This window comes from Chelmon rostratus, chromosome 10, assembly GCF_017976325.1.
Source record: "Chelmon rostratus isolate fCheRos1 chromosome 10, fCheRos1.pri, whole genome shotgun sequence".
Classification (NCBI taxonomy): domain Eukaryota; kingdom Metazoa; phylum Chordata; class Actinopteri; order Chaetodontiformes; family Chaetodontidae; genus Chelmon; species Chelmon rostratus.
In genome coordinates this window covers 6,040,667-6,053,205 of record NC_055667.1, presented here as the reverse complement: position 1 = coordinate 6,053,205, position 12,539 = coordinate 6,040,667, and the positions used below count along the sequence as shown (strand labels likewise).

Below are 12,539 nucleotides of genomic sequence, written 5' to 3'. Positions count from 1 at the left end.
ACTTTGAAAGTGTTATATTTGTCATCCTGTGAAACTCTGTTTTTAACAGCCTTGTTTTACTTTTTATGGTTTTGTCATTTTATCTCTGCTCCATTTTTTCTGTATTGTTAAAAGTCTTTTCATCATCATTCTCCCCCTCATGTATCATCTTATTGGCTTTATTGCATTGCTGTGCTCATCTACCACACTAGCCATTACTGTGTTGAGAAGCAGGCTTTGATGAGAGCACAAGTCCATTCTCTATGTTAGGAGGACAGATCACTTCCACTCGACTGGGTACTTGCTCAGAGCTTTGAGCCGTAGCACCGAGCTCGCTCGGAGGCCTCAAAGGCACCAGAGACAATGTGAAGTGATGCCTGTCGCCCCACATTTCAAGTATGTGTGTGTGTGTGTGGGGGGGGGGGGGGGGCAGAGAGCCAATTCACCTCCATGGCGGTGAACTAGAGACACTTCAGATTTAGATTCAAGAAAAGTCAGAATTGTTTCTGTCACTGTGGTGTAGTATGATTGAGATTGATTGATGTAAAAAAACAACACTAGCTTTGGCTTTCTAAAAGGTCTATAGTGTTCTCAGAATGTATAAGTAAGTCAGTGCTCGTTGGCTGCAGGCACTCAGTGTACTCTCTGCTAATGCGTAGGTTTCACACAGCTATCTGTGATACTTCTATTTTAACAAGCAATATAAATTGACTAATAACTCTTTGTTACCAGATACTGATTGGACTTTTTGATCTCATTTGACATGACCCTGTATCTATGGTGACGATTATCATTGTTGTTGCCCTCATCCCTGCAGTAGATAAAGCAGTAGTAGTGTTAATGAAGCATTTTAATGGATGGATTAGTTTAGCAAGGGATCATTTTGCAGGTGAGGAATTATAAAAATAGCAGCAGCCACAGTTAGCCAGCTAAAGAAGGAGCTGCAGGCAGCAGGCGAAGTCGAACCACCAACTAGTTATCGGACCATTTTCTGTGGAAATCCACTTGCACTGTACATCACAGTGCACTGTACACGCAATGCAGATATCCCAACCACGAAGGTCATACACAGCATCAATGCCCCTAAGATTTTCATTGTTAAAAATATGTTGTTTTTCTTGATTAATTAATTCATCGTTAGGTCAGTAAAATAGTGAAAAATATAATTTTCGACATTCCGAGGTAACATGGACAACATTTCAACCCAAAGATATGAATTTAATTGAATTTTACGAAGTTATAAAACAAACAAAAATAGCAAATTCTAAAATTTGAGAAGGTGAAACCTTTGAATATTAATCATTTTACATGATAGATGATATTAATTAATTAATCAATGAATCGACTAATTGTTACAGCACTAATCCCTCTCACTCCTCATGTTAATTCTTTCATTTTAACAGTGTTGGCAAACAGAAAAGCTCTCATCTTATCAAATATCAGTACAAGCCCTCAAAAACTTCATAATTCCCTCAGCACTGGCCTGATTGTTGACTCCAGGACAAACGTGCTGCTTCTGTGACACACAGTGCTTTTTTCACTTGCCAGCGATGAGCTTCACAGGGAGGATGTGGAAATTCCCTGTCCTGATCCAACCCCCCTAATACACACGGCCCAACCAACTAGCAGAAGTTTGTAGTGCAGGAACGAGAACATCCCTCACTGATTCCCATCGGCAAACAATGACAGCTGATTGGAACACTAACCAGCTGGAAATACAGCTGCTGGAAACTGAACCTGTGTTTTGTGCCTGCCTTATGCAATCTCAACTTCCAATTCAACCAGCCCAATTAGATCAGTGACCAAGAAATCAGTTGCTTACATTGAATCTGCTCTGCAACTATTTCAAATCAATCGAATACTGGTTTTCAGTGCAATTACAATACAACACGCTTCCGTTTGCAGGTGGGGAATTCATCTGTTGAAAATATGCAATAAGCACATCCATAGAAAAATGGTGTGCCTGCTGTGCAAGGCACATGATTTATGAGTGTTTAATTTTAGCAGCTTGCAGGGATTTGCTTTTGGTTGGCTGTGGCTGTTGTTTTAGTGCACCTTGCAGTTCTGGTCCCACAGCCCAGAGAACTCAGGCTGAGCCAGGCTTTCAGCAAGGCTCTGGTAGTCCCCCTCCTGGTGCATGGTTTCCTCCGGGCCCTCAGCATCAGAGGAAGCTGACGATGAGCTGCTGATGTCACTGAACTCTCTTAACTGCTGGACAAAGGCACACAGAATGGGTAATAATTCTTCAAAATGCAAGCAGTCATTTCTCAAATGTAATCTCAGATGTTACGACCCACTCACTATTGTGGGTCTCTCCTCAGTGGCTGGCGGGGGGCTGGGATCCAGGTAAGACAGGAGCTTCTCTCTTGCTCTCCCCAGAAATGGGAACATGCCAGTGTTTGCGGGTTTCTGCAGCAGTGCTTGGTTCCTCTTTCTGTTCTTTACCAGCTGTTTCTCCTGGAGGATCCTTGCCACAATCTCCACTCTCTTTGACTTCTGCATCTCTGCGAATTCCCTGAGAAGGGCAAATGAACAAAACTGCATTATACCGAAATGCGGTCATGAATTTCTCTGCACACAGCGAGAGAAAACACCCACACTCTGCTGCATGGAGTGGGAGTAGAGGACATGCATGTGGGAGAGGAAAGGAGAGGAGAGGACGTACTCTTGTTTTCGTTTTATCTCCTCTAGTTGTTTCTGTCGGTACATATGCTTGATACTGTTGAAGCCTTGGGCCTGCAGGGATTCTCTCAGTTGTCTCTGTTGCTGCTCTTTCTTCTGGGCATTTGCTTTGGCTCTCCTTTGTTGGACCCTTAAGCTTTCCTAAAGAAATCACACCAGATTAATGAAGCTATATTTGGCCACATGAAGAAATGATCATTTGAACTAGGAAAGATGAATGTTACAGAGCTATTTTCTCCTATGAAATGTACCTAGCTGGAGGATCGGGGGGGCGGTGGGGCAGTAATGACAATAAAATGAAAATGTGGTTTCGGCTTCGCATCTTTCTTAGCTCATTTCTTTCGTTACAGTCTGGTTTAAATACAAAATTGCAATTTCTGTTGCAGTCTCGATCCTGATTCTTTTGTAGTGCGGGTCTCTCGCCCTGCCTGTGCTTCCCTCCTCTCCTCTGTTTTCTCTGTTCCTCTGTTGCAGGCTGAGCACAGGGAGGGATCTCCTCGGCAACAGGGCGCATCAGTCTCACCTGTTCAGATTCTGCAATCAGCCCGGCTACTTAGGCCACCTCCAAACTCACCTCTGTGCCAGATGATTCCCTTTGCTCCCGCGCGTTACCCTGCTCACAATCTGATCTCCTGCCTCCTGTGTCTCTCGGTTCATTAATGTAAAAGTTCAGTTTTTTCTTAGTGAGTATTCCCCTTTAAGGTGATTTTGTGTTTCTTTGTTACTTTTCCTGTTATGGTGATTTTCAATTGTTTAATCCTAGCTGTAGTGTTTTTCCCCACAAGGTGGTATTTTGTTACTTTTTGTTGAAAATAAATATCAGATCCTTTACTCTGCATCTGGGTCTTGGCTCTCCTTGACCGAAACGTAACAATTTCTGTACAATAAATTAAGATCATTAAGATTAAAACCAGTGGCATTCATACTGTGAAAACTGGACGGCCCAGCAGGTGTCAAGGGGAAAAAACACTGTGCACACAAATGATTAATTTGTGCCCACAAATTTACTGCACATACAGTACATCAGTCATCTGTGATTTTAAATTAATGTTATGTAAGTGTAACAGCAGGAGTTAGCAGCACTACTGTTAGTGCCTCCAAATTCTGCAGTGATTCCTTCTTATTACGATTTTTAGGCTATCACATTATATTTGTCATTGTCTGATCTGATTCTTCTTTATACAGTTGTGATGCCACACTGTTGTTTCAGCAAAACTGCTCAGCTTTGGCTGCTATTTATAGTCTAATATTAATGCAGTAAAAAGCAATCATTTAAAGTTGTCAGGCCATGGACAAAAATATTTAAATGAAATCTTCAGTTTAGATGCAGTTTTGTTGCGACAGTTCAGATTTTGCCTGCTAGACAACACTATCTTTGAAATACCCTAAACATAACATTAAAATGCTTACAACTTTGTTTAGCATTATGTTCTGTTAAGTAGTGCACGCAAGTTAAGCAATTCAAAAGCACAAATTAGTCATTTGTATGCACTAAGGTCTTTGTGTAAAGCATGCTATCTTATAGGCGAACAATAAATTGAAACACTTATAATTTAAGACAATTCTTATTCTAACAATATATGAGCATTAATGATGTATGTGACTGATTCTGTCCAGATGAGAGTAAGAAAGTAAGGGCATTTAGGACCCTTATTAGTCCTAAATGCCCTAAAATCTGTGACACTAAACTGCAATTAGGTATAATTATTATATAAGACAGACAATCAGTAAATGATATTCAGTTTCATACATGCATTTAACTATATACATAGTTATATGGGTGCATGTTTGGAATGAACTCACAACATGCTTACATTGCCATTTTAGCACAAATCAAATTAGGCAAAGTTGTATCACTGTGTATTTAAAGTTTTATGAGCATATAATGCATCACTAAATAAGGTTTGTACCTAAAAGGTTGTTCACTTATGCACTTAGGGATGATCTAGCTATAGAAAGTGTTAATAATACATAACGCTACAGCCTGTGTATTTCATCACTGCTAAAACAACCATAATGCTACAGTATCTGTATGCAGGGTTGCTGTTGCTTACTTGCGTGGCTGCTATGTTTGATTTCAGTGACTTGACAGCCTGTATCCTCTTTTCCAGTAACTCCCTCCTCTGCTGCTCTTCCTCAGCCTGCACCCTGTAATGAAACGGGGACAATCACGAAGCCAGTGAATGCTCACACACAGCACAGAGAGAAAAACAAATATGCTATTACTGCTTGGGATTCAAACTTCAAGGAGCCAAGCAACATTTAAGTTAATTATTATAACTTTACTTTCTTTAATAACCCTCTGAGTTGCCACGTGGTTAGTTTTCCAGATTGTCAGTATTAAATCCTGATGACCATGATACTCAGTTATGATTGATTGGAGGGTATGGCTGTTTTTCAGATAATCTCATGGCTCTGACCTTGTGTTCTCATCACTTGTATTATATTAATTCATATAGGCATTTGTCAAAACTTCAACCCGTCATCCTATTTAAATGAACAGACACAAATCCTATGATAACAACAAAACAACAAAATCTATGAATGGCAAGCAGATTAAGTAATCAGATGGTGGTATAACTCCATGAATCAGACGAGAATAGAACAGAAAGAAATGAACATGCTTGGCGGTAAAACCCCATAGGATTTTCTTTCGTTTAAAAGAGAGACTGCAGATCTGTCATCCTCTGATTGGCTGATTGTTTTGGCTGCTGCTAAAAATGGCTCCTGTGACTGCTTGCAGCAGAAAATAATGTTAATCAAAGGTAGGGCCCTGTTAAATACATAGACAATTAATATATTTTGCTTGTTGGCAAGTTGTCATGGTATAAGCCGAGTAATCAAAGAAGTGTAGATTTTGAAAAATACAAATGCTGCAAAGGGGCCTCAAGTTACCACGTTGTGCATGAATGACTTCCTGACTTACCTACCCTGTCTTACAATTACATAGCTTCATCTTTTTAAATGGTTAAATAATGTCATAAAAAGCTTAGAGTAAACATTATACAAATTGGAGTAAATTGCGGACTGCTTTTAGCTGCAGGTTAATACAAAATAAACCACAGCACCTACGTATGTTCATGATCGTAGGCAGAAACATATAATCTATTACAACTGTGTGGCTCACTGATGGGTTTTTAATAGTTTTTAGACAACAATAGTGCTCAATCGCAGAGAGGAACAAATATCAGTACATCAGACTGTGGCAACTAAGGGAATTTATATTAGTAGGATCAGTTTATTGCTGGTCTTAATCTTTTCATTGATTTTTTGACAATAAGAAAATAAACAGTATTACTTATAGGTTTTGTGGTGAACTTACAGTGACTTTATCGGTTCATTTGACAACAAGGACACTTACAGTATGCTAGGGGAGACCAATCAAAGTCTGCAGTCAATCAAGACTAGTAAAGACCAGAACAAAACCTGCATTTCATGTATAAGATAGTGTTAGCATCTGTTGTTTGAGGAAATATGAGTAACTTGAATCTTTTTTCTGCTCAGATCTGCTCTGCTATTCACTTTCAGCTCCAACAAATCTGTTTGAATTTGAGCTCTTTCAAGTAGCTTGTCTGGCCTGCTTGCAGTACATTTTGCCAGTATGGGCAAATGATCAATACGATGTGCCAGTCTTTAGCGAGTCCTCTGAAATATGTAATATTTCTGTTGTAGTCTCAGCCCTGTTTATTGGCTTAACAGCTGATTACCTTTTAATGGTCTCTTTCAAATGCTTGGCAGCTGACTTGTGGCTCGCCTGGACTGCTTCAATTTTCTTCTGACATTCAGTCTCCTCTTTCTTCAGCATGGCTTCCTGTTTACTATCAGAACACAATCACAGACACTTATACACATATGAGCCTTTACATGGCTATCAAAGGTTCATGTAACTGGTTCCCCAGGCAGCCTATAACAATTTCAGGACAAAAACTACTTTCATAGGGGAGTTAATTAATAAATTAGTTATTCAAAATCTTCTACCACATTCATATACTGTATTTCATTTAAATTTGATGTTACTTCTATTATCTTCTATTTACTTTTATATTAATATATTTTATATACCAAGATCAATAGTTCTTCATTTTGTATGCATTACAGAGCAGTATGACAAAACAACAACAACAATGCAGTGTGAATGGAAAAGATGCTTATTTTGCCTACTCCCTGAGATGCTGCATCTTGAGCTGCAGGTTCTGGCTGGCTTTCCGCTCCTGCTGCAACCTTGTTGCTGCCTTCTGGGCCTTAAGGACCTGGAAGACTCGCTCCTCCTCCTGCACCTCCTGCCTGAGCAAGGAGAACCTGCCAAGCTCCACCTCCACCTCACTCAGCTCCAGTCTGAGGAGCAGGGGTATAGAGAGAACGTAAAGTTAAAGATGCTGACTGGTGTATATTATTTATCAGTACAGTTATTTACCGCAGTACAGGTAAGAAGCTTGACCAAGATGGGACTGAAGCACAATATTTTACAAAAATCATGATTAACAACAGATCAGTCAACTGAATCAACGGCTCTAAGAGGCAAACATTTATTGGGTGATTGCTGTAAATGTCTATGGAACTGCATTCAGACCATTAGAGGACAGAATTTTCCTTTAGCAAAACTGTCAGTTCCTTAAAGAAGAATGAGGCAGGATTGTTCATAGGTTTTACAAAACAAGCAAAACTGCCCCCGACCATACTGGAATGATTTTTATAATATAAGGTCCAACATGGCAAAGGCAAAGTTTTTCTTGCATATCAAACTCTTGGGATATTAGCATGCCATAATTGCTTGCTTGGCAGTAAAAGCCTTCCAGCAAAGATGACTGTTTACAGCATTTATTACTGTTATGCAGGACTAAAAAGAGCACTGTGTTAGAAAAAACACAAGGGGCTGCACTGGTGTGGGCGTGTTGATAAAATGCTGAAATACAATCTAGGAAGTCCAGTTTAAGAAATACAGCCATGGGTTTGAAGGTTTATCAGATGTCTAAACACTGCACAGTAGCTTGTGATAGTATTAAACAGGATGCATCTGATCAGCAAACATAGTGCCTTGTTTCCATTGCAGCAAAAGTTAAGACAGGTTAAACTTTTTTTCTGGATGGCCATGCTTTTCTTTCCTGTGAGGGGGCTGCGCTTTTCAGGCAGGACTAATGCCTGTCAGAACAAGACCTTTCTGTCGATCCTTTTTCCTCTCTGACTCACTTTTGTTGCTTCAGCTCAGTATTGATGTGGCCCTCCAGCTCCTCCTCACACTGCAGCTTTTGACACAGATGCTTATGCTGGGCTCGCAAGCGAAACACCGCCACACTGCAGAGTAAAATAAACAAAGAGATGAATACATAGGGGTTGGTCAAAACAGAGATGTCTCATATATGAAATACAGATCAGTCACTGTTTGTTACTTTTGAACTCACCTGTTGTTTGCTGCTTTCTGTCGCTCTATCTCTTTCTCCAAGTTATCCCTCTGCTCCACCAAACTCTCAATGTTCTGACGACAGAGTTTAAGCTCTTCACTGGAAAACAGAAATACGAGAAAACATAGGCAAGTTCAAGTGTCGACACAGAGGAACATACCGGATCAAAGCTAATCAGAGGGAATATGTTCAGGGCTGTTAAACTGCAGTATGTTCAGAGCGTCAGGCTAATAGATTTCCTTGTGGCCATTGCAACAAAAGGAAGGTGATTATGTTAGCTAACAAGATAATCTATTGAGGATATTGAAAAGCTGAGAGTGGACACACACCTCAACAGCTTTAATTGCCCAATGTTCTTTTTTGCAGTCTAATGGTGTGTAACACAGCAATCTGTGACTGGGGGAAAAGACTGTCGTAAAAAGAAAATCATGGCACGTGGTACAGTAAAAACTGCAGATTGGTTAAAAGCCAGGCGTACTTGGGTTCCATTAAACTCATGTTTGATCAGAGTGCAGTACAGCTCCACTCTGACCTTTTATGCTGAAGGAAAATGGAAGCCATTTTTGCTGGCGACTGTGTCACAGTTCATTGGGTGCTTAATGGCTTGCAGTGAAGACAAATAAAAAAGAGGGAAGAAAAGTGAGAAGAGAAGACATTATGGGAAATGTTCTCTCTTCGTCTGAAATGATTTTCTGCAAATTGCTGAATCAATTGGTACAGAAATGATTGGCCCTGTGTGAAGAGGGCAGGAGGGGGAAGACAATGGAAAGTGGAATAACACTGTAACTGAAAAGATAGCGGGACACATTTGTCTTTTACCACCGTAGCAACCTGTGACAAAGGACACGTTATTTGGTATGCAGTGTGTGCAGGTATCAGCAGAGTCTAGAAGGGCACAGCAATGGATATCTTTAAGAAGCTACTGTGGCTCTAGAGGTCTGTTGGTAGCCAGATCCAGACCTGGCTTTCAGTACGTCATGCTCCTTCTGTTGGTGAAAGCAGTCCAGCTGGTCCAGGTTTCGTCTCAGCTTGAACATCCGTGCTGTCGCGGCATAACTCGTCTTCTTACCATCGTCGGCTGCAACCGCAAGGTCACCAACACCATTGTCATCACCATCCTCCTCTCTTGGGGCAGATGCAAAATGACGTTTAGGAAAGCTCATATGTTTAATGCAAAATATGACTATTCATTATGTGCACACATAGAATAATACCACCATTATGCCAGGAGGTGTCTGTACTGAGGTTTTACAATGTAGAAAACAGAATTAAGTAATTTTAGAAAAAAACTGACAAAATGGAGCTTTATAGTTTTCCATTAAAATATTCTTAAAGCTGAGTCACAGTGACGTCATGTTCTAAATATTGAGAGGGAGATAACAAGTTTGAGGATTAATACATAGACATTTATTTTTCATTGTTCAAATGTGATGATTCACAGAAAAGCAAGAAACACCCACTCATACAACTCTTCTAACCACTCCAAATCAGGAGGAAGGACTGGCTCGTCATCATTAGTGGTCTGCTGGCCTGGACCATCTTCTGAAATATATATCACCATTAAATAGGGAAATCCCAGTCTCTTAACACCGAGGTAAAATAGACAGTTATATGTATATATGTAATAGGTACCAAAGAGAAGAAGGTAACTTCGTGACTAAAAGTGTAGACGACAGGAAGAGCAGCCGTCACTCACCCTCACTGTCCTCATCAGTGCTGAGGTGGACCCCCAGCTGTCCACGCCTGTCGGACGCCACATCGAATGGACTTTGCCTGTCTTCGACGTCCATTTCGCCTGAATAACACATTATCAGACAAACCTGTAAGTTTGAAGGCAGTTAAACGTGGCTTGAATCATCTGAATCTGAATCATTGGAAGCCACTTCTTTGATGTGGCAGACAAACCGTTAATACATTATCATAATTCCAATGTTGTCTAGTTCGTTGCCACAATTGCGATGAAAACCGTTGGTCCCCTTTTAAAAAGGCGACATTTCATTTTAGAAATGTTGTTTGCTGGATTATATGTATTTTTGGCGTGTCGTCTTCTCGACAGGGGCTAGCTGGAAAGCTAGAAAGCTAAGCAACTAACGCACAATAAATGCTGACGGCTGTGTCACATTTAAAGTGGTAAACTTCATTTAACGAACACTTAGCCATTACCTCGCTTCGCTCGGGTTTTCTTTTCTTTCCCTTGACAAGATATCTTCTCAATATTACTTCGCATCACAACAGAAGTTACTCCGCCATGTTTGTTAGTGTTACCAAGGAGACGGGACGCAAGGGGCGCGGCCTTGACGCCCCTCGAGACGCCTATCAACTGAACTTCCACGTGAGACCTCCCGCTGCTGGTAAACTAGTAATAATGGATGCCCTGGTTTTCTGTTCACATAAGTGTATCTTGCTCTTTATTGTACCCAGTAAAGTTTATTCAAAAAGAGCAATACTAATGACAGTTTGTCGTTTTAACCATAACGTCTGCCAAAATTACCCATACATAACATAAGTGAATGACAGGATGAGAGAGTCTACTTGATTTCAAAAGTAAAGAAGGGAAATTAAATTAAAAGCATTCTCTGAAGCGGAATTGATTTTTTTTTTTACACACAATAATAGTGATCTTTTGTGACTTTTTATACGCTGCCACTTTTCATTCCCGTCACCAACACTGGATTATTTCTTTGGAGTGATATCCGTCAAGCCACACTCAGCAGAAAATGTCTCAGCCGTGTCAGAACGAACTATAAATCTGTGAGTTATGCAAAATCTTTTGTCAAGCATGAGAGATAGCGAGCTACCATATGGCCCTATCTGATTTGTACAATGGGAAAAGACATTAGCCTAATTTGTAGTTGATCAGTAGGCCTATTGCACTGGCACAATGGGCTTTTTTACTGGAAAGGTTCTCTTCCTACTTGACATAGTAAAGCTTTATTTCAATTCATTGCAATGCTGAAGTGGAATTCAGAAGAAGAGAAAGGAGAATGTGCCCTACTGTATAACATATTGAAATGTTGTGAAACAGGAGTATTTTGTATTACCAGGGGATACTGAATAAATAAGTTGCCGTTATGAGTACATTGTATGTGATGTAGGATATAGGGCAGGTTTTGCCGGAGAGATGATTAGCTGGGAGGGAAACAAAGACTTTGTCTTACATAAAGAATGGATCAACAGGAGGAAAACAGAGGGAGAGATGGAGAAAGGGGATACCTGAGGGTGAGAGGAATAAAAGAAAACAGAAGAGGTTCATGTTTGAGAGACACAGAGAATGGAGTCCCATGCAGTGCACTGCAGCGTGGATTGCAGCCTGCTATCTTCATATCAGAAGAATTTGCAGTGCAAATCCAAGTGGAAGGTCCAGTGGGAGGGAGTGACAGCGGTTTGAATCCACAGCTGACTCCAGGCCTGGTGCTGCTCCCCTGGGTGAGGCAGCAGAAACCAGGCCAGGTGCGCTGCTGCAACTATGCACTGAACTACTCTCCTTACAGCACATGAAAGAGGTTATGTTTAATGAGGGGGGAATAAAAGCCTGCAAATTCTGGCAGAATGGAGGATAAATTTCATGTTGTAACTAATAAATCCTGTATTTGATTGTTCAATTAAATTGAGAGGAGATTAAAATGCCTGAGATTATACCTCAAGGACCCATATAATATCTCTGTAATGTAATAATAATTCCTGTGGCTTCTTGTATCTGACGATCTTATCAAACATTAATGTGGTTTTACAGTGTGTAGACAAAATAATGTGAACACCCAGAAGGACCTAAACATAATAGTAAAGTGAATAAAATTAATCATCTGACCATCAACACTTTCATATGTGGGTTAGAAAAGCAACATCAGACAATTAAGAGAAATAATCGGAGCCAAAGAACAAGGTGAAGTACCAGCAAGTTTACTCTGCATACAGTTATGCTGCTAAAAGTGTACAATCTACTAGTCTTATAGTGTAAATACTTTTAATACATGGATGCAATAAAGGCCCCATATTCTTGATAGAACTTTTGGATCAGTAGTGGTTTTATTAATCTTCACTGTGTTACTGTAGAGGCTAAATCTCTTTCAGTGATGGTCTTTGGTCTCTGACATGAAAAGTTATAACCTCCGAGCAACAGGACTAGGACCCTGATATGAGAAACATTCTGATCTATATGTGCATTAGAACAGAGTTATATATTAAATTATGTAACAGTGTGGGATGGAGTAAGCTAACAGTGAAATCTGTGATCAGAGCACTTCCCCATTATCTGGTATTATTCCCCATGTCAACCGGGGGCAGTCAGCTGTACCAGAGTCCTATTAGGAATCGTGTAATTTTATGAGAACTCCCCAACAATTGTCCCTATTAGAGACTACATAGGCTACAATAACGTTAGTTTACTTATGATGTCATGAAAATATTTGACTTGGTGAAACCACACACTGAATCACCCGCTTCTTTTTTCAAGGGGACCAACTCTAGGACTTCTGGGTG

General features: G+C 40.3%; 1 protein-coding gene across 1 annotated transcript in view; it reads right to left on the bottom strand.

The window, feature by feature from the left end:
* Positions 1–9,850, bottom strand: part of cfap74 (cilia and flagella associated protein 74) — a 59,790-nt gene extending 49,940 nt beyond the window's left edge. Inside the window, exons 1-11 of the mRNA XM_041946568.1 lie at positions 9,757–9,850; positions 9,521–9,602; positions 9,021–9,185; positions 8,061–8,159; positions 7,849–7,953; positions 6,823–6,996; positions 6,369–6,479; positions 4,716–4,809; positions 2,645–2,802; positions 2,281–2,494; positions 2,035–2,190 (exon numbers count right to left, since the gene is read on the bottom strand). Of these exons, the coding sequence (XP_041802502.1) occupies positions 2,035–2,190; positions 2,281–2,494; positions 2,645–2,802; positions 4,716–4,809; positions 6,369–6,479; positions 6,823–6,996; positions 7,849–7,953; positions 8,061–8,159; positions 9,021–9,185; positions 9,521–9,602; positions 9,757–9,850 (1,452 nt within the window). The remainder of the gene's footprint in view (positions 1–2,034; positions 2,191–2,280; positions 2,495–2,644; positions 2,803–4,715; positions 4,810–6,368; positions 6,480–6,822; positions 6,997–7,848; positions 7,954–8,060; positions 8,160–9,020; positions 9,186–9,520; positions 9,603–9,756) is intronic.
* Between the last annotated feature and the right edge of the window lie 2,689 nt (positions 9,851–12,539).